General features: G+C 39.6%; 1 protein-coding gene across 9 annotated transcripts in view; it reads left to right on the top strand.

The window, feature by feature from the left end:
- The window catches only part of fryl (furry homolog, like), a 99,746-nt gene that overhangs the window by 52,493 nt on the left and 25,308 nt on the right, over positions 1-21,945 (top strand). For 5 of the 9 annotated variants that reach the window (XM_053489055.1, XM_053489051.1, XM_053489050.1 and 2 more), the window contains 37 exons: positions 101-202; positions 2,616-2,660; positions 3,600-3,703; positions 4,044-4,152; positions 4,670-4,756; positions 5,323-5,494; positions 5,899-6,031; positions 6,196-6,303; positions 7,442-7,679; positions 7,860-8,036; positions 8,131-8,217; positions 8,319-8,587; positions 8,942-9,158; positions 9,337-9,461; positions 9,610-9,667; positions 9,851-9,942; positions 11,748-11,920; positions 12,072-12,232; positions 12,332-12,442; positions 12,558-12,712; positions 12,814-12,913; positions 13,041-13,209; positions 13,312-13,568; positions 13,685-13,825; positions 13,914-14,079; positions 14,192-14,276; positions 14,369-14,481; positions 14,622-14,772; positions 15,032-15,135; positions 15,511-15,693; positions 15,787-15,982; positions 16,466-16,587; positions 16,729-16,916; positions 17,311-17,405; positions 17,641-18,281; positions 20,922-21,190; positions 21,308-21,448. In XM_053489055.1, coding sequence (XP_053345030.1) covers positions 101-202; positions 2,616-2,660; positions 3,600-3,703; positions 4,044-4,152; positions 4,670-4,756; positions 5,323-5,494; positions 5,899-6,031; positions 6,196-6,303; positions 7,442-7,679; positions 7,860-8,036; positions 8,131-8,217; positions 8,319-8,587; positions 8,942-9,158; positions 9,337-9,461; positions 9,610-9,667; positions 9,851-9,942; positions 11,748-11,920; positions 12,072-12,232; positions 12,332-12,442; positions 12,558-12,712; positions 12,814-12,913; positions 13,041-13,209; positions 13,312-13,568; positions 13,685-13,825; positions 13,914-14,079; positions 14,192-14,276; positions 14,369-14,481; positions 14,622-14,772; positions 15,032-15,135; positions 15,511-15,693; positions 15,787-15,982; positions 16,466-16,587; positions 16,729-16,916; positions 17,311-17,405; positions 17,641-18,281; positions 20,922-21,190; positions 21,308-21,448 — 5,844 coding nt within the window. The remainder of the gene's footprint in view (positions 1-100; positions 203-2,615; positions 2,661-3,599; positions 3,704-4,043; positions 4,153-4,669; positions 4,757-5,322; positions 5,495-5,898; positions 6,032-6,195; positions 6,304-7,441; positions 7,680-7,859; positions 8,037-8,130; positions 8,218-8,318; positions 8,588-8,941; positions 9,159-9,336; positions 9,462-9,609; positions 9,668-9,850; positions 9,943-11,747; positions 11,921-12,071; positions 12,233-12,331; positions 12,443-12,557; positions 12,713-12,813; positions 12,914-13,040; positions 13,210-13,311; positions 13,569-13,684; positions 13,826-13,913; positions 14,080-14,191; positions 14,277-14,368; positions 14,482-14,621; positions 14,773-15,031; positions 15,136-15,510; positions 15,694-15,786; positions 15,983-16,465; positions 16,588-16,728; positions 16,917-17,310; positions 17,406-17,640; positions 18,282-20,921; positions 21,191-21,307; positions 21,449-21,945) is intronic. The other 4 variants (XM_053489052.1, XM_053489054.1, XM_053489056.1 and 1 more) reach the window with 2 other exon arrangements.

Here is a 21,945-nt window from a genome sequence, read left to right as displayed (position 1 = left end):
CTAAGAAGGGAAAATACTACAGTTTGGAGCAATTACAATAAACATTTAATTTTCCTCACACCAACTGAGTGTATATATGTGTGTATCTCTCTCTTTCTAGGCCCTGTTTCCCCTGGTCACATGTTTGTTGTGTGTCAGTCAAAAGCAATTTTTCCTCAATAACTGGCACATCTTCCTGCAGAACTGCCTCTCACACTTAAAGGTACAACATAACCAGTACAGTCAAATTATTTTTCTGTCTTTTATTTTTTTTGCATCATATACTCAGTTTAAACTAGCATAATGCTTTAGAATTTTAGTCACAGTCCCTAAGGCGAATAACATCAACATCACAAAACTACTTTTACTGTATTAATATTCTAGGGCTTGCTTGACCTCCTCATGGCTGCCTTGGATATTACCTCTAAAAGTGACAGAAGGTGTTGTGACATTATTTTAATAAAGCTCAGTGAGCAGCTGCTTTAGATGCGTAATATGATGTCAGTCTCAAAAATATATGCAGACATTAGTATAATTACAGTAATAATATAAATTATATATAATACATAAAAGGAAATTCTTCTCATTCAAATAACTTCAGGTGAGCGAATCTGTGTGAATCTGGAATGCTTGATAATCAGAGCTGCCGCTTTTGGGTCGTATTTAAAATGTAGACATGATGCTGATGTGGAAACTTATTTATTTATTGCTTTTTTCCTGGAAGAGGTAGAAGTAAGGTAAACTTCAGAACATTTTCTGCTATCATTATATCGTTTACATTTAAACTAAGCAAGATAAGAAGCAGCTTTTCCCATGAATCCCATGTGTATATACTTTAGATTAATGTTTCTAGCATTATTTGTGAAAATGTACTGTTATTACCTGCGAATCCCACCTCCACCAACTACACAATAGTTTTCTTTAGGGTTTGGCAGGTCTGCAGGGTAATTTCAGTATTACACTCCTAGAACGTGGATGTCAGGATTGTTTCACACTTGCAGGGCAATAACGTACAGTGTGGTGGTTAGTTTTTACTGCTTGTAAGTGTACAAAAGAACCAATTTAGTTAATTCAATTAAAGGTACATTACAGCAAGTACTAATTTATAAGTAATAATAACTGTTTTTTTTAAAGTATATCATATACAAAACAGTCTATTTTTTATTTCTTCATTGATATAACGTGCATGTCTAGATCCTGTATGCTTGTGTGTTGCTTAAAGCCGAAACTGTGCAGAACAATTAATAAATCTTTGATCTGTTGCATATTGTCAGAACATTTTTCTTGCCTTTTCCTCCTGGTGATGGAGGGTAATTTTTTTTTTTCTCAATGAATTTTCCTGATTTAAAGTTGATGTTCATGATGGATCATATGTGTGTAATTCAGTGTGATTTTTTTTTTTCTTTTTGTTTTACACTTGATTCTTGGTGATTCCAGTTCAATTAGCATTTAATCTAATCTTATCGGCTTTGCTTCAGTTGTACGAGGTGTCTTTCATTGCTCCTGTAATCCAAACTGATTTCTAAGCCAATCATGGCGATTTTTTGTTTTTGTGCGTAAAATTCAATGATTAAAGCTGTTGATCAAAGAGTTGGCATGAATGATGGTTAGAAGCTTCTGTAAGCTCATTATGGGGTTGGTTCCTTCTTGATAGATCCATGATCTCTCCCTGTTCAGTTCTGCTTTTTCCCACAGCTGTCGTTGTCTTTTTTTTTTTTTTTTTTCTTTTTCTTTTTTTTTTTTATATAACCCCTTTCGCTTCATGTTTGTCTCTGTCCCTCCACCAAAGCCAATCACCTGAAGCCTTTGAAATTACTTTGCCTCTCTTTCTTTTAAGCTGTTTGTTACTAATTAGAGTGCTTTAACACTACTCTACTCTGCTACAGCCCCTAGCATCATGCTGTAATCCATTGTACTGGTAATTTTTTTTTTTCGTGAAATTTTGATATAAAAATGTTTCAATACTGTACATAAGCTTGGCAAAACAAGAATCCCTGGAGCATAGTCGTATTTTTGTATCTAATCTCCGAATACTGAAGAAGAGCTTCAGTTATTTAAACCTTATTAGTGCTTTATAATTATTTTTATAAAATGACATTTAAGTCTTGTAAAATTTAGGCTGCAAATCTGAGTCACCGCTTTTTTTTTTAGCACAAAAGCTAAATAAGTAAGTTTAAAAAAAATGTATATATATTTTAAATCTGTTCCTGTTCAGTAAATGTTAGCCGCCATGTTGTTGTGACGTCCCATCTGGGAATCTCTAGTTTCTAGCAGCAACTGTCCTGAGGCACATATTTACTCCATACCTAGCACAATAGATTTCAGCATCAGCATTTCTCTATTATCTTTGCATCTTCCCATGATTTACTTGAAGGATGTATTACAGATTCCTTCCAAACTCTTGGTACAAAACTCTCACAAACTGCTCTATGTGTTATTATTAGTTGTTAGTAAGTTTGGTTTGTTTTAGGTCATGTTTGCTCTCTCTCTAGTTCTTACTATCACTTTTTGTTCTTTTGTTTTTAACATGCATGTTTTTTCCCACTGATCAAACTCCCCTCCCCATCTTTTCCTTTCTTTCTGTCTTTTTTTTTTTTCTTTCATTTTTCCCCATCTCACAAATTCATTTGCTCCAGATGCCATCAAACAACAGCATCCGTAAGCAGATTGAAACCCTCCAGGTGAGTGGTGACTAACTGTCAGCGGAGCTGATCTTGTTTTTAGGAGGTCTCCTGATTGGCTTTGTCTACTGTACATGGGTGAATTAGAGTCATGGATCATTTGTGCTTTAAACCCCTTTTCCAGTGTAATAGCAGAGTAGACAATTAAGCTTCTAATAGCAGGTGTGGATTTGAGTTGCATTTAGAAAAGACACTATTTAGGTTGCACACACAAGCTCAATCTCCTTGTCTTAGAAAAAAGTGGTCTATTTAACCTTGCTTGTAGTCGTCATACCCGTGTATGTTCTTTAGTCCACAGTCTGTCTTTGAAACTGCAATAATGGAATCAGTTTGGTCTGCTTTTAGAAGTTGTGGGTGTTTGTAATGAACCTGGAGTGTACGAGTAGTTTAATGCATGTTGGTTATATGTTAAAGGCTTATTTGCAGGTTTTTCTTTTAATAAGAATGTCAGTTATCTTTTCTTGAGATTAAGTTGAGTTGTGGCTTGTTAAATCACTTAAATGAAGCCTACAAGGACCTGAATCATCAATGCATATACTCACAATTAGTTTGATTTTATTCACATTAGATTCAGTGTATGGATGTGTACAAGGGTGTTCAAGTCAAACCAGGACTTTTAATTGTGCAGAATAACAGAACACAGTTATAAAAGTCAAAACTTTTTTTAATTCTCTATGTAATCCCTACACTAATGCAACACTAACACACTTAACCCGGCATCTCACTAGTGCTTGGATACCATCAAGTTAGAACATTTTCTCAGTATTCCGGAGCCATGATCAAACTGTCTGCTTCATGTCTGAAACGCTGGCCTCGCAGCAACTCCAATAATTGAAATTTCATCACTTGACTTGAATGCCTCTTGTATACTATATGTCTGATATTTTCACAAATATGAGATACTCTTTAATGATTATATGCATGTTTTATTTTATTTAGAACAAAGATCCCAAAATGTCTCGTGTAGCACTGGAGTCGCTCTACAGGCTGCTGTGGGTTTACATCATCAGGATCAAGTGCGAGAGCAACACCACCACTCAAAGGTAACCCAGACACATTCTGCAAAAAAAAAAAACATGGCGTGTTTTTTGTTTAGTGACACTCACAGAATTGTTAAATATACAAATTCTAATTTTATTTGTAACAGTAAGATGTGCAGTGAAATTCTTATGAAATTCTGTGATCTAAAAAGAAAGGGTACAATTAAAGTGAAATAGAATTTTCCAATAATGGCTGAAAATTAAAAAATAGGCTATAGATTATTTAGGACTTACAGACTGTACAGTAAAAAAGTGTAAGAATCTTAAAGTGAAAAAATGCTTTGTGGTTATGACTGCAAATAGTACGCAAAGATCACTAACCTCTCCTTTCTTTTTCTTCCAGTCGCCTTCTCAGTATTGTTTCAGCACTTTTTCCCAAGGGCTCCCGCAGTGTGGTACCCAGGGACACACCACTTAACATCTTTGTCAAGATCATTCAGTTCATTGCTCAGGTAAGCTTGAAAACTCACATCAAGTCATCTCGCTTACGGTGTCTGCGGATTTAGAAACTTACTTGCGCTTCATTTATTTTATTTGGAGGAAAGGCAGAGTAAAAATTCTTCCACAAATGTAACTTTTATTTGTCACATTAACAACCATTTACAGTAACATGCGATTTGTTTGGGCTTGCTTTGTTATTATCTATCTGAATGTTTAAAACTGAGGAAGGGCAGATGTATAGCAGATGAGGTTGACTGTAGCAGGTTATTGTGGTTATACGAGGTTATTGTGGTCTCCCTCAGTTGTTTAGTGATATCACAGTTAGAATAAGAGCAAAAGATTATGCCTTGAATGATTCATGCAGATAATTCATGAACATTCTGACCAGTAAATGGTAAATGAAAGGTCAGTTTCAACAGGAGTGTTTCTGGTGTAGAAAATTAGACTTTGTATGTGGAAGTATTTGTTGAAGCTCTTTATGTCCTTAATGAGCTCTCATTTGTCCATGCGTGTGTCTGTGGTTATCAGGAAAGGCTGGACTTTGCCATGAAAGAAATCATCTATGACCTGCTTTGTGTTGGCAAGTCTCAAAAGACTTTTACTATCAACCCAGAGGTATGGAACCACACATAGTGTATATATAGGATAAAGCCATTGCTAAACCTTGGATTGCAAGCATAATTTGTTCTGGAATAATGGAAACTCAAATGATTCGTTCAATGTGCATGTGTGAAGAGGAGAGAAGGAGGGAGGGAGAAGACTTTCACACATGCATGTGCATGCGCGCACAAACATACACACTCTAACAGAAACACAGCTCTGTCACGAAACCTCTTTAACAAAGAACCTCTCTAATGACACTAGCAAGCGCACACGCACTAACAATCACTGCTGTAAAATAAAAATAAGACAAATTTACCTGCAGGTTACCTTTGAAAAGAATCCCTGCATGGGAGGAGATTACACATGATAACCTAGCAAGAGTGAAGAACCATTGGTTTAGTTGTGAACACAGCAGACAAAGCACATGCGTACTACTCGTTTATTAAGTTCAAATTTATTTACAAAATGTTCTCGTCTTGCAAAACGCTCTCAGACCAAGTTACTCGCAATCCAAGGTGCCACTGTACTGTTACTCTTACCTTCCCTTTCTCTTACACCTATCTCTTTTGCTTCGTCAGAGAATGAATATTGGTTTACGGGCTTTCTTAGTAATAGCAGACAGCCTTCAACAGAAAGACGGGGAACCACCTATGCCCACTACTGGTGTCATCCTGCCCTCGGGCAACACTTTACGAGTCAAAAAAATCTTCCTTAATACCACGCTTACCGATGAGGAGGCCAAGGTCATTGGTAAGAAATCCTGCCTGTTCTCTGCAGTCTTTTCTATTTGGCTGTGACTAAGAATCCTAAAAACAGAATAGCTTTGTGTCTTGGCTGTGTGGTGCTTCTGAATAATCAGTTTTCCCCTTTTTAGGAACATAGCAATGTAAGAAAGTTTTTGTTGTTTTGTCTGGATTCCAGCCACTGATTTATTATTTCTGTGTATCTCAGCCCATTGTTTTATACTTGAAAGCATTTTTCAGACTTTCTCAGAGGCTGCAGCTAAAGGTTTTTTTATAGTCAATACTGACTATATTGTCTGACTGCCTCATGGAAAATGGAGTTCTATTGTAAATTCAAAACGCAAAAAGTATCTTTTGTGTTTCTCCTGTTTAATGTATTTGTCCTTTGTGTGTGTGTTCATGTGCGTGTAGGAATGTCTCTGTACTATCCTCAGGTGAGAAAGGCTTTAGATAACATCCTCAGGCACCTGGATAAAGAGGTGGGCCGCTCTATGAGCATGACCAGCATGCAAATGTCTAATAAAGAACCAGAGGACATGATCACGTGAGTGCATGCTCCCTCTTTCTTTCATGTTTTATATTGATTCGGGTTATATCTGTTCAATCCAAATGAGTGCTGCATTATAGTTACAGCTGGAATGCAGTTCCATATAAAATGTTTAAGGTGTGTAATACAATGTGCACATGTTTCACCACATCCTGTTTTAGTGGAGAGAGGAAGCCGAAAATTGATCTGTTCCGGACATGTGTAGCCGCCATCCCCAGACTGATCCCCGATGGCATGAGCAGACAAGACCTGATTGAGCTCCTGGCCAGGTAATGACCCGTCACTTCAGCCCTCTACACGCTCTCGGAAAAGTTAAAAAAAGTGGCTGATGAGGTTATACCCAGTCCTGGCGTACTGATGGCTTGCAAGCTATGATCAATGATCCACTGTTTATGATCTGTGATCCATGAACATTTTTTACAAACTCTTTTTACATATTTAGACTTTTTTGATGGTTTAAGTAAACTTTTCTATGCTAAATGCTCCAAATTGGCTTTTTGTTTGTTTTTTTACTACAGTAATATTAGTAATATATAGCAATTATTGCTAATTCTTCTTATTACTACTACTCCTAGTCTATGGGCAGTTGGTGCATTATTGCCACCTACTGGAATGTATGAGATATAACATTTTTACAAATCAGCAGCATAAGTTATAAAATAAATACTTTTAGGAGTTTTAATGTGTGTAAAAATAGCTGTCTAGGAAGACATTTACATGTAATATTAGTGCCTTTGACCTTTTGCAGTCTTGTGAGTACCATGTACTGTAGGTGCACAATGCCATTTCACATCTAGTAGTCCCTTGATAAGGGGTAAGTGAGCAATTTAAGAGTCTTCTCGTTAGCTTTGTAACTCGCGTTTGATGTACAAAACAACATGGAAGGTTCAGAGGAGATTCATAACTATTCAGAAGCAGTTAATAAGGAGACAAAGTGTTCTTTAAAATAAACACAAAATTATCTGTTGTGTTTTCGTGCTAAAAGTGCTTGCATTACTATTTTTAAATGTGGGTTTTAGCACTCGCATCCATTAATAACATCCCTTTTGGACAAAGGTTGTGATGTCCTGTGCAAAAGATCTATAGGATCAAATCGGAAATTGCATTAAAACAACGGTCTGCCTATGATTTACAGCTCTAATCACAAAGCCCATTGGGGAGGATTTTAAAATGGTCCAACGAGTGAGAGCGGACTCTAAACATAATCAGGCTTTTATTCTCAAACTGGTGGAATAGAAATCAGCTAAATCCATAGTGTTCTGTTACCTGCCTCTGGGTGATTTGACAAAGAATCACTCTTCTTATCTTCAACTTTAAAAAATAAATAAATAAATAAATCAGGTTTAAACGTGCAATGATGGATATTTTCAGACCTGTAATTCACTTGTATGTGTGCTTATGCTGCAGACTAACCATTCACATGGACGAGGAGCTGCGTGGCTTGGCGTTCACCACTCTGCAGGCTCTTATGGTAGATTTCTCTGACTGGAGGGAGGACGTGCTCTCAGGCTTTGTGTATTTCATCGTGCGGGAGGTGACGGACGTGCACCCCACACTGCTGGACAATGCCGTCAAGATGCTCCTCCAGCTCATCAGTCAATGGAGAGCAGCTGTACAGAGCAGCAATCGCAGCCAGGACTCACAGGTGTGTCTCAGTCGCCGCTTTATATCTTTGAGATGATAACATGACATGACTTCATGTTGTATGCAGAAATGGATTTTTAAAAAGGATTTATCAAATTTTAGGTCATGTTGTGTGAATAAAGACTTGAAAGAAGTTATAACACAGTGTGTGTGTGCGTGTGTGTATATTTCTGTGTGTTAGGGCTCAAAGGGGAGTGGGTGTCTACCCCTGGAGCGCTCTCCTCTCGTCAACGTGCTGCATGTGGTGGAGGGGCTAGCTCTAGTGGTGCTGTGTAGCTGTAGGCCGGCCACACGCCGCCTAGCTGTAAACATCCTTAAAGAAGTGCGTGCACTCCACAACGCCCTGGGAATCGCCAAGGTAACCACTGCCATGACTACAAGGAGCTTCTTTGTATCTATCTTTTTACTTTTAAACAAATTCTTTTTCACAATGCTTTTTCACTTTGCTTCAGGGTGATGAGGAGCTAGCTATAGATGTGATGGATAGGGTGAGTGCTTCAGTACTGGAGAGCTTTATCCATCTCACTGGTGCAGATCAGGTAGGAAATGTGCACACACATTCAGTGTGCAATTTCATCCCCCATGTCATCATATTAAGTACATCATTCCCTGTTACTCAGCTCATGTGCTCTCTGTGCAGACTAGCCTGCTGTACTGTCCCAGTGGAATAGATCTACAGACCCTGGCCGAATGGAGCTCTTCTCCCATCAGCCACCAGTTTGACGTAGTCAGCCCGTCTCACATTTGGGTTTTTGCACACGTGACTCAGGGTCAGGACACGTGGGTCATCAGCCTGTCCAGCTACCTGCGCCAGGAGAACCTGCCCAAGCACTGCCCCACTGCACTGAGCTACGCCTGGCATTTTGCCTCCACCCGGCTGCAGCTGCTCTCTCCCCAAGTTGACATCAAGTAAGGGCATTATTTAAGTTTCTGTTTGACAGTGGTAGCTTAGTGGGATAAGGTAGGCTTTGGGTTACTGATCTGAGAAGGTTGTTGGTTCAAGCCCCAGCTCAGCTTTCAGGGGCACTGTATCTGAAGCGGGGAAATGCAAAGTAAGATTTTCACCATCAAGTGATGTATATGTGAAAAATAAAGGCTCAACTTATTTTAATGTCTATGATTATATCAGGCTTTTCTTTAAATACATGAAGTAAAGAGACACCTCTTAAAAGTAAGCGTAGACCGAGTTAGACACTAGTTTGTGTAACAAATCTACCCCACGACTTACTTTTTTTCCTGATATTTTCCCCCACACCTCTCCAGCAGCCCGATCAACGCTAAGAAGATGAACAGTTTGAGCAGCAGCGACTCGTACGTCGGCCTGTGGAGGAACTACCTAATCCTTTGTTGCAGCTCCACGACCTCCTCCTCATCGTCCTCTTCATCCTCTTCGTCGTCCTCAGCCACTGGCTCTGTCCGCTGTTCCCCTCCAGAGACGCTGGCGTCCACCCCAGACAGTGGATACAGCTACGAGTCAAAGGTCAGAGAGTCACTGCTAAATGTGAAATATAGATATCGTTATGTGCACCATAAATTGGCTTGTTAGGCCAATTTATTGAATGTTCTATGTTAAATTATATGTATAAGGTGTGGACAGTTACTTTGGTGTCTTGGTATATAGGCTAAGATTTTGTTTGTGTCTGTCTGTGTGCGTGCAGATTATTGGCATTCCGTCCCCCTCTTCCTTGTTCAAGCATGTGGTTCCTATGATGCGCTCAGAGAGCATGGACATAACAGAGTCTCTTGTCCTGGGGCTTGGCCGGACCAACCCTGTCGCTTTCAGGTGTGTCTATATCTGTGTGATGTAATGCAGTATCTTCTGTGATTTCACCTCATCGTATCATGAACTGTGTGTGCTCCCAGTGTTGCTGTAAATGCATTTGTGCGTCTGATGTTAGTCTCAGTATGTAATGTTTGTTTCTGTCTATCAGAGAGCTCTTAGAGGAGCTGAACCCCATCATTAAAGAGGCTCTGGAGAGGAGGCCAGAGGTGAGAACTTTTTTTCCCGCATTCTAGTTAGGACAACAGGGAGAATCACAAGTTTGTCTAGTATGCATTTTATGACATAAGTCGTAAAGATATATATTTAAAAGTATATAAACTATATAAAGTAAATACATTTGTGTTTTGAGATATTTCTGCTATTAACTATTATTTCCTTTGTGTATGTAGAATATGAAGCGGCGCCGGCGTCGTGACATCCTCAGAGTCCAGCTGGTCCGGATCTTTGAGTTGCTGGCAGATTCAGGAGTCATCAGCCAGATGTACGGGACTTGTCTCTTTACTTCATTTATCTCTTTATCTTAATCATGTTCATGAGCAGATGTAAATTTTAATATGTGAACATGATATAAAGCAAAGGGATTTTTTTCTAATTATAAAGAGTTTGTTATATAGTGGTTTATTTAGTGTATCATTTTTCTCATGGCTTTGCTTGAAGCAATGCAGCAAATAATTGAGATATTTAAAAATGCTCCACTCTGAATGCATTCACTTTTAAAATTTTGTGGGTTTGGGTTTAAGATTAAACAATGAAAATAATGAGACAATCATAAAAATCTCCGCTTTAATTTCCTGATATTTACATGAAGATACAGTATATTATAAAACATAGAACATGGCATGTTTGGTGGAAAGAGAGCAACCATCTTTAAATCATCAAACTATTGGAAAAGATAGTCCTGAAGTAAACTTAAGTAAAAGACTTTTAATATTTGGTTACATGTCCCCAACTGCTTCAAGCTGTTGGCCCACTAACAAGACCTATCTGTTGGTTTGTTTTGAGGCTTCTCTTATTTGCAGTTTGTGTTGAAGTTTCAGTCTCCTTTTTAGGAGGTGAAACACTGCTTTTTTGAATAAGAGGCCTGGGGACTGACTTGCCATGTCTTGATTGTTGGTACACCAGTGATTCCTGGTTTTCAGCACATTTCGCATTGTTGTACTGGCTATGCCCAATGCAGATTTTCCCCCTTTTAATATGTGTCAAAATGCCTTGCTATTCTCTTATAGACAGCCCACTGGTCTTGATGTTGGTGTATCATTATTACCAGCAAATGCAGCATTCACAGGTGAAACCCAGAGTTTAAACCAAAAGATGACATTCAGAACTATTTAAGTGTTGTATTAATTTTAATCAATAAATCAGACAGAGCACATTTCGGTAATAAGAAATACCTGTCAGTGACATGTTCAAATACAGCTTATCCCCTATTTATGAACGAGTTCCTTAACGGGCGAAGTGAGTCTTGTACGCCTTTGACAGGAATATATAATGTAACTGAGCAAGGGAGACGATTATGCACAGTCCCGCAGGGCGCGACTGAGAGATGGAGAGAAAGAGAGAGTGAACGACTATTGGCTTAGATCATTGGCTCGGCAGAAATTGCTCGTAGTACAAAAACCTTGCTAACTCGCGAACTACGTTGCAATCTAAGTTATTCGCAATCCAAGGTTTTACTGGTATCTCAAAAGTGTTGTCTCTGCACCTTTAAATCACAAGGGGAATCCCGGACGTCATTCTGTCAGCTGTTTTCCACTGTTTCGGACTGTGAACTCTGTCTTGGTGAGGATTTTACAAAATTAGGATTATTCGCCATAGGGACAGCTTGAGAGCGATTTTCTGTCATCGTGCTCCCGGACTGATTCATTGAAACCAGTGAGGCCGACTCATTTGTCCCGCACACATACAATATACCAGACTTTGGATGTTTTGTCGATTCACTTACACACTGAAAACATTGGTTATAATTGTAAACATTTATTTGTACAATACACGTGAGTTACTTCCGTGATTTGTTTGCATCTACGAATGTTTGTAAAACCACTGTCTGTATCACTGTTTGTATTTGCGGAAATTTGTAACTCAAATGTTTGTAAGTCGGGAACTGCCTGTATTAATCATTTGTGAAATAGGCAAACCTTTTCCATTTAAAAATCTTAAAGAGATGAGAGCAGACTAATTATTGTGGTTGATGCTGAGGATTTTTTCCCCATATAGTTCCAAAGTGTATGACCTTTGTTATATTTTGTGTTTCTGGGCTTGATTGTCTGTTTTTCTGTGTGCATGCAGTGGAAGTGGGGGGCTGGATGGGGAGAGCCATTCTCTGAACAGTACCTTGTTAGAGTACGTTGATCTGACACGTCAACTGCTTGAGGCTGAAAATGACAAAGACTCAGACACACTCCGAGACATCCGCTCGCACTTCAGCGCCCTGGTGGCCAACATAATCCAAAATGTACCAGGTACATCCTTTATAAGCACTCACTCCAAAATATGCACTCATTACACATTATTCAGTATTTTTTATTCTTTAAAGGCACATTTCACTGTCTTGTAGTTTTTGAAAGTTTTATTAAAGTAATAAATTCCTGTTTTCATGTCTGTGTTCCCTAGTGCACCAGAGGAGGAGTATTTTCCCCCAGCAGTCTCTAAGACACAGTTTGTTCATGCTGTTCAGTCACTGGGCCGGACCCTTCAGCATTATGTTCACTCCTTTAGACCGCTACAGTGACCGGAACATGCAGATAAACAGACACCAGTACTGTGCTCTTAAAGTAAGCACAGACATACATACACACCAATTTGCTCAGATTTATACAAAAACAGGATTAAGTGCCACCAGTGATTTACTTGATTACACCTGTTTTCTCCAGGCCATGTCTGCGGTCCTTTGTTGTGGCCCCGTGGCTGATAACGTCGGCCTCTCTTCTGATGGATACCTCTACAAATGGCTAGACAACATCCTGGACTCACAGGACCGCAAGGTAATAATCCATACACTCTTTAAAAGTGCAAGCGCTCTACGTGATACAGCTTGAAAAGCAGTTATTTAATTAATTCTTATTACAGCCAGTGTGAATATGTGAAATGTGTTTGCAGGTTCACCAGCTTGGCTGTGAGGCAGTGATGCTGCTCTTAGAACTAAACCCAGACCAGAGCAATCTGATGTTCTGGGCCGTGGATCGCTGCTACACAGGCTCACGCAGAGTCGCCACTGGCTGCTTCCGAGCCATTGCTAACGTCTTTCAAAACAGGTACAGAACAGTAAACCTTCGTGTCTTTATATGAGTGCTTCTTTGTGAGTGTTGTCTGAGGAGAGAGTGTGTGTTTATTATATCTTGGTTATTTGTGGCAGGGATTATCAGTTTGATACGGTGGTGCTACTGAACCTAATCCTCTTTAAGGCTGCAGATTCTTCTAGAGACGTCTATGAAGTGGCCATGCAGCTACTTCAGGTAGAAATAGTGCTTGTTTAGCTCCATCTAACATTTCTGAATATGTGCCTTATGCTTTCATTGTGCAAAATATTGAAGCAATCAGTGAAAAAGCAGTGGTGTTAATTATAATCAATGTATATGTTAGATCCTGGAGCCGAAGCTCTTCCGCTATGCCCATAAATTGGAGATCCAACGCACTGATGGAGTCCTGACTCCACCATCACCACTGCCCCATCTGTACTCAGTGTCTTACTACCAGCTCAGTGAAGAGCTGGCACGAACATATCCTGAGCTCACACTCCCGATTTTTTCAGGTACAAAACAAAGTCCAGTGTTTGACATCTTGACTCCAAATTTCACTTTTACTTTGCATATCTTTGATCAGCATTCGCTCTTCATTGTTTGTACAAATGCAGAAGTGAGTCAGAGAATCCAGATGGCACACCCTGGTGGTAGACAGGTGATGTTGCACTACCTGCTGCCATGGATGAACAACGTGGAGCTGGTAGATTTTAAGCCACCGGTGCGGCTGCAGGAGGATCCGGAGGAGGAGGAAAAAACACGCGAACGTGAGATGATGGTGAACAGTCGCAGGTGGCTTCGAGGAGAGGGTTGGGGATCTCCACAGGCAACCACCATGATCCTAAACAACCTCATGTTTATGACTGCTAAGGTACATATGCTGGCTGGGTTTTCCATGATGACTCAGCATCTTTGGAGTATTGTAAACATGAAGTCTACACACTCAAGTATTGCCTAACGTGTGTATGTGTGTGTGTGTGTGTCCAGTATGGAGATGAGTTTGCATGGTCAGAGATTGAGAATGTATGGACCACATTGGCAGATAGCTGGCCCAAAAATCTCAAGATCATCCTGCATTTCCTCATCAGCATATCTGGAGTCAACAGCGAGCCAAGTCTCCTGACTTATGTAAGTCAGTCACCTTTTTAGCCATTTATACAGAAATGCTTTTTATCATCACATTTTTTTGCAAAAATCTTTTCGTTTGTTTTTGCAGGTTAAGCGTGTGGTGGTCTACCTGGGAAGAGACAAAACCATGCAGCTTTTGGAGGAGCTTATGACCGAGTTGGAGCTGACGGATGCTGTAAGCTCTGCTGTAACCCACATGGATAACCCACCATATTACCGGATCACGTCCTCCTACAAAATCCCTTCTGTCACTGGTGAGCATCACATAATTTCTTTTAACTTGGGGATGTATTCATTTTAATATCAGCCTTTGTATTAATCGTACTTTTTTTCCCCAATAAGTTTTTTCTTTGTCTTTGGTAACAGGTACCGCCTCTAGCAGTAACACTATGGTTCCTGGCCCTGATGGCCACCATGACAACAAGATGAAGGATCCCAACATGGAGGATAAGTAAGCAGACTATTTAGTGCCTATTTTCTCTCATACATTTACCCTGCATTCACTGCTCAGAGTGATATTGATGCTATTTTCTGTGTGTGCAGTTATTCTCATTTAGATATCTACAGTGGGCTAAACAGCAATCTGAACAGACAGCACCACCGTCTGGAATCCCGTTACAGCAGCAGCTCTGGAGGCTCGTATGAAGATGAGAAAAGTAAGGGTTTTTTTTTTTTTATTATTTTTATATTAAGTCATCATTCGTGCCTAATAATAACCAGTCATGTCCATAAGTTACAACCCTTTTTTTTTCTGCCATATTACCCAAACCCCCCCCCCCCCCCCACCCACCCCCAGGTGATTCTATGCCTGTTTATGCTAACTGGCGTTTGAAGGTCATGGAGCATAATTGCCCTGAGCCCCTTCCGTTTCCACCCACGGGAGGCTGCTGGTCTCCACTGGTTGACTACCTGCCAGAAACAACTGCACCTGGAGTTTCCCTTCACAGGTTACACTCTTTTACATTTATTTGTTTGTTTGTCAAGTTGGTTTATCCTGAATGACTTTTAAAAGAGGCAGTCTAAACACACAGCAGTGCTAGCACTGATATGAACGCTAAAGAAGTTTATTTCAAGATGGTTCTGTGATGTACATAAAGAACATTGTATTTGTTCATTTGATGAACATCTCTTTAACAAGCTCATCATAAAATAGTCTCTTCCTTACGGTCACTGTTTCCCGTCACTTACATTACAACCTTTTTACAGGTGTAACATTGCTGTCATCCTGCTCACTGACTTGATCGTGGACCACGGAGTCAAAGTGGAATGGAGCGCTTACGTGCATCTTCTACTGCATGCCATCTTTATAGGTAAACCAATCACATGCATGTTTCCAACCCTAGTCCTGGAAATACATCTGCATACATTTTGCATGAAATAACTGTTTGCAGAACTTTTTTTTTTTCCTTTTTCCTTTCATTAAATTCAGATATTTCTACAATATTTTCTAACAAGCACAAGAAGCAAGCAAATTTATTTCTGGCTTTTTTATTTCTGACCTGTGTAGCATTTGTATCTTGTGGTGAAAAAGTCACTTATATCTTATCATTTAGACACTAAGAATCTCATCATTTACGTTTCTTCTCATTGTCTGGTAATATTAATTTTTGTCCAGTTGATGAGAGAAATAAATTAATATTAATTAATTAATAATAATAAATATAATTATTTTTGATTCTCTATAGGTTTTGACCACCAGCACCCAGACGTCTATGAGCACTGCAAGCGGCTGCTGCTCCATCTGCTGGTCGTCCAGGGAACCAACACCAGTGTCCAATCACTTGCCTCTGTTCTCCTGCGCAACCGTGAGTTCCACGAACCCAGGGTTCTCACCATTAAACCTGTCCCCCAAGAGTTCAACCTTACAGGTATGTACACGTATGTGTATGTACTGTATTTGTGTATATTATATATGTATGCTGGTGTTTGCAGTCCTGTAATTGTAAAACTCATTTCATCAGGTGTGTCAGAGTTGGTACCAGAATACCAGCCCTCCCCCATGACAGACTCCGGTTTGAGTTCCAGCTCCACTTCCTCCAGTATCAGTCTAGGTGGTACGGCTTTGCCACACCTCCCCCACACACTGCTCAGTGAGGTACAGCTCTCTGCTGAACAGGACGAAAAAGTTAAAAACCTTATCGAGTTCATCAGCTCCAGGTGAGTCAATGCAAGACATGCATACATGTAGTAGATTACTTACTATTAGAATGGTCCTTCCCATATTTTGAAGCTGTTAATAAATTATCTGTGAATAGCAAATTAATGATGTGTAATGCAAAATATGTAGGCATGTTAATGTCAAATGTGCAACCCTGTCTGGTGTTTGAGTTATTTGGTACTGGATGCGTAAATACTGAAAAACCCTGCTAACTTTTTTTTTTTGAGAGACAATGTTGGTGTGAGCCTGTACACATAATTAGTAAACTGCAGACTTGTCTGTGCTTAGGCTGTGTTTATTGTCTTGTGTCCACAGCCATATCTAACTGGAATGGGTATTGTTGCTTTGCATGTGTGTGGATATGTGTGACCCCAGATTTTTCATAGTTGATCATATTTTTGAAGCTGCGTGCTCTGTCTACCTTTTGTTGTGCTCTACTGAGTCACTTCCTGGACTTATGGTGGCCTCTCATTGGCTTACAGGAAACGAGGTCCATTGTGGAATCACGAGGACATGTCTCCTAAAAATACCAACATCAAGAGCGCAGAGCAGCTCAGCGTCTTCCTGAGACATGTTGTTACCGTTTTCAAACAGAGTCCGTCAGGTTAGTGTGTGCTTTGGTTTGTTTGGTTTTCACTATTTTGTTACTGACCTGGCCTGAGGTTTCGTATAGTCAGAGGAAGAAGTTCCGCAGCGTCTTCATGATGGGAACTGTTTTTTTTTTTTTTTTTTTTTATATGAACAGGATTTCAGTTGGAGCAGCTGTTAAGTGAAGTGGCCTTGCAGACTGCTCTGTCATGCTCCTCTCGCCACTATGCCGGCCGTTCTTTTCAGATCTTCAGAGCTCTGAAGCAGCCGCTCACGGCCTCGACGCTCTCAGATGTGCTGTCGCGTTTAGTGGAGACTGTGGGAGACCCAGGAGAGGAGGCTCAGGTAACCTCAGTAGCATAGGCTACAGCTTTATGATGGTTACAGAGGTCAGATTTAGTTTTTATAAAAAAAAGATACTCCTGAAGGTACTGCTGTTCTCCTTTGAATAATTTATACTGTACATGCACAGGAAGGGTTTAATCTTTCATTCATGTCTTCATTCACGCTGTGTATTTCATTTGTATTTAGACCTGTTGGCTTAATCAAATTAAATCATTAACTATAAATTTATTTACAGTGTTTCAATGGGTTTACGAACTTTTTATACTTTTAAATTATTATTTATTTATTTTTTTTACAATTTTTCTCCATAAATATCTCAAGTAATCATATCTATGGACAGTCTTATTGTTTTCACTCACACTTACTCACTTTCTCTCTTGTCCTATCTTCTCAGGGCTTTGTGATAGAGTTGCTATTAACTTTGGAAGCTGGTATTGATACTTTGGCTGATAGCATGAAGAACTATGACCTGCTCACTGCATTATCGCAGTAAGAACATTTTTCTTAAGTGATGATTATTATTACATAGTATAGTATAGAAGTATAGTTATATACTATATAACTATAAGCTATAAGCTATATCTTAATATAGTATTGTAATATAGTACTTTAGTACATAGTTAGGCACTTAATTGAATTTTAATTACATTTTATTGTTAATTAAGCAAAAGTGAAGCCGTTAGTGTGTTATTAAAGTCTAACTTAAATATCTATATTTCTGCAGAGGGTCGTGCCATGATCTTTTGCTAGGTACCAAGTTTGCCATCAACAGGAAGAGCACGGGCCAGCTGAATCTGGGCGCTGGTGGCCTGTTACACGTGAACTACAGTCATATACGCAGCAACTCGCTACGTGCCAGTCTTATGGGCGAACGCAGGGGCGACCGGAGGAGGAGCAACACACTGGACGTAGCCGACCGCTCAGGAGCTAACCATGGCAATCTGGCTCGGACGCGCAGTTTATCATCCCTGTGTGAGGGTGGGGTGCTGACTGGTGGGGGAGGGGGAGGGGGAGGTCCTGGGACGGGTGCAGGAGACTCTGTTCCGCCGGCGGACCCCACAAACCTGCTAGCGACGCTCTTTTGGATTGCAGCATCGCTCCTGGAGTCCGACTACGAGTTTGAGTATTTACTGGCTTTGCGCCTGCTGAACAGGTTGCTGGCTCAGCTGCCGCTGGACAAAACTGACAGCAGGGACCGACTGGAGCGTGTACAGGCCAAGCTGCGCTGGTACAACTTCCCTGGTCTGCTGCAGCTGTTCCTCAAGGGCTTCACCTCAGCTGCCACACAGGAGCTCACCATACACCTGCTGAGCAAACTCATCAGTGTGTGTCGCTACACGCTCGTGGATCCATCACAGGTGGCAGGTCAGCGTGCAATATTAATATTCATGAACAAGTAATATACATGTATATACACAGTGTTTCCCACACATAAAGATAACTTGGGTGGGTTGTCCAAGTATATTTGCTGACCTTCTGCCATCCATCTGCCATCCTTGATCGATTAATTATTAGCGGACAGTTCCCTCTCACGCTAACGGAATAAACGGGTACAGGAGCCAGCTGCTATAAAAAGAATAAGAAGCTGAGCCTTTTTTTTTAAAAAAACAAACAAACATAAAAACAAAAAAAGGCAGATTAACCCTTTAAACTCAAGCAGTGCGAATCCATGCAGCTATACAGCACAGGACCGCTTATATGGAAGTCCTACTAGTGTGTTAATGAGGAGCCTTCAGAAGAATTCTCAGATTGAGAATGACATCCCAAAAATGTCAAACTAAACATGAGTGTTTTTATTATTATTATTATTATTATTTGGTCATAGAAACATTTTTTTATTAAGTCATGTTTGTATAGTTGATTAAAATGAAACACAATTCAGTTCAAATCATATTGCCTTCTGTTCTGCAAAAAACAATGTCACTCAGTATTGCCCTATATATACTGTTTACACACGTAGACAAAATTGTTGGTACCCTTCGGTCAATGAAAGAAAACTTAAAACAAAGTTTTCATGGTCACAGAAATAACTTTAATCTGACAAAAGTAATAATAAATAAAAATTATATAAATGTTAACCAATAAAGTCAGATATTGCTTTTCAACCATGCTTCAATGTAATTATTTAAAAAAATAAACTCATGGAACAGGCCTAGACAAAAATGATGGTACCCCTAGAAAAAAAGAATGTGACCAAAGGGACATGTTAATTCAAGGTGTGTCCACTAATTAGCATTACAGGTGTCTACAATCTTGTAATCAGTCAGTGGGCTTATATATAGGGCTCCAGGTCGTCACTGTGTTGTTTGGTGACATGGTGTGTACCACACTCGACATGAACCAGAGGAAGCAAAGGAAAGAGTTGTCTCAGGAGATTCAAAAGGAAATTATAAACAAGAATGTTAAAGGTAAAGGCTATAAGACCATCTCCAAGCAGCTAGATGTTCCTGTGACTACAGTTCCACATACTATTCAGGAATTAAAAATCCATAGGACTGTATTCAACCTCCTTGGACTTGGCCGCATTCGGATAATCCGAATAATAACAAAAGAGCCCAGAAGGACTTTTAAAGAGATCCAAGGTGAACTTTATGCTCAAGAAACCACTTATGCTCAACCATCCATTGTTTGAGCCAAAGTGGACTACATGGGAGACGACCAAGGAGGACACCATTGTTGAAGACAAATCATAAAAAAGCCAGACTGGAATATGCTGACTACATGCCACAAAGCTTCTGGGAGAATGTCCCATGGATAGATGTGACAAAAATGGAACTTTTTGCCAAGGCACATCACCTCTATGTTTACAGACGGAAAAATGAATCATATCAAGAAAAGAACACTGTCCCCACTGTGATTATTAAGGGATTCTAGAGAGTAATGTGCTGGCCAGTGTCAGAAAGTTTATTTTTAAATAAGTTTTTTTTTTTTATAATTCAGTTGAAGCATGTTTGAAAAGAAATGTCTTTCATTGGTTGACATTCATAGAATTTTTATTTATTACTTTTGTCAGGTTATTTCTATAACCATTGTGAGTTTTTCTTTCATTGACTGAAGGATACCAACAATTTTGTCCACGTACAGTATGTATATACACCTGTATATATACTGTGTGTATACAGTGTCTTTGTTCGTGCGTCACTCGTATAGTCAAAATCAATGCGTGCATGTACTGTTTACTATAACATTGTGACCATGTGTGTGAGCGCGTAAAGCATATGTTTTATTTTGCTTCCAAATGTTGACTGTTCTTTTATAACTGCACTGCCCACCGTAAAGAAAAAGGTGCAATGTGGGAGATGAATCTGTTTAATGACGATTTCCACATTTCCACGAAATTCTCAAAAGGAGGCAAAAGCAAGTGAGAGATCATTAGAGAGGTTCCTTGTTAAAGATTACATTTTGCTGACAAAGCACATCAATTGAAAGTTGCATGTAGAAAAAATTAGCCGCAGCCCTGAGAGGACTGTGAAATCAGGAGAGTCACAAAGAGTACAGCTGAAGTCAGTGCTTCAAGAGCCAGAAACAAAAAGAACTGGACTGTTGTTCAGTGGGCCAAAGTCCTCTTTACAGACAAAATTGCATTTTGCATTTTGTTTGAAAATCAAAGTCCCAGAGTCTGGAGGAAGTGAGGCGAGGAGAGAATCACAGAATCCAAGTTGCGTGAATTGCAGGGTATAGTTATATATTACGTTGCATTGTTGCAGTAATTCATGCAAAAGGAGCATACATTACTTTTATTATATTATAACCCCATTGCAAATAAATACTGTAAATAACATTCGAAAGAACCTGACATCTGAAGTTCCTACTTAAGACACTGGATGTCACTCTAAACAAATAAGCTGAATATAAAAACAAATAAACTCCTCCCTACCTTTCTCTGTTTTATTTAGTCATTTTTCTTCTGGCTAGGCATGGTAATAATGGAACCAAATATTTATAAATTCCGATTCTTTTACAAACCTTTTTTGTTTTTTTTGTTTTTTTTCTTCTTCGCTTCAGGTTTTCCACTGAACATCCTGTGCCTGCTGCCTCACCTGATCCTACACTTCGACAGCCCCACAGCATTCTGCAAAGAGACAGCAGACCGCATCGCCAGAGTCTGTGCTGAGGAGAAATCGGCCACGCTGGCCAACCTGGCACATATGATGAGTCTGTACTCCACACACAGCTATTCACGTGACAGCAACAACTGGATCAATGTGGTTTGCCGCTACCTCCATGACGCTTTCGCGGACATCACCTTTAACCTAGTGACGTATCTAGCTGAGGTAATTGTGGATTTTTTTGTGGAACCAAATGCACTTTTTCCACTTTGCTTCAGTGGGGAAAAAAAAAAACTCACTCGTTTTTTATTATTTATTTTTTTTATATTCATTAATTTTTAGTTACTAGAGAAAGGCCTACCCAGCATGCAGCAGTCACTGCTGCAGATCATTTACAGCCTGCTGAGCCACATAGACCTGTCAGCTGCCCCTGTTAAACAGTTCAACCTCGAGATCATGAAGATTATAGGCAAATATGTACAGGTGAGGACAAAACACAACATCCCTATGTTTATTGAGTTATACATTTTGCAGTGATGGTCTTGATACTAGATTGTAAAGAAGTAAAAGTACTGTATGTAGGTAAAGACTGGGCATATCTTATGTTTGGCTGTGATTTATTTTTTGTGCATTGTTAGTACAGTTGAAGAGATCTCAGTAATGGGTGTGTCATCTCACAACATACACATGGTTGCTACACTAAAATTTACTTTTGAAACATACAAGTGTGAGTCAAAAATTATCTGCACTTTTCTTCATTTTAATTAACTTTTAGAAAAGACAATTACATAATTTTTTGACATAATCTCCTTGCTTGTCAGTAGTCAGTACAGTTTGTCAACAAGCTTTTGCATTCCCTCATTAAAAATGCACAGCTTGTTCATTTCTTTACCAGATGTGAATCTTCGCCCTCTAGGGCTGCCTTTAGAGGACCAAACAGGTAAAAGTCGTTACATTTTGGGCCTGTAGGGAGGATGCTT

The sequence above is a fragment of the Clarias gariepinus genome, chromosome 27 (genome assembly GCF_024256425.1).
Source record: "Clarias gariepinus isolate MV-2021 ecotype Netherlands chromosome 27, CGAR_prim_01v2, whole genome shotgun sequence".
NCBI classification, from domain to species: Eukaryota; Metazoa; Chordata; class Actinopteri; order Siluriformes; family Clariidae; genus Clarias; species Clarias gariepinus.
The sequence above is the reverse complement of the archived record's forward strand: the minus strand, read 5'-3'. Positions and strand labels throughout refer to the sequence as shown.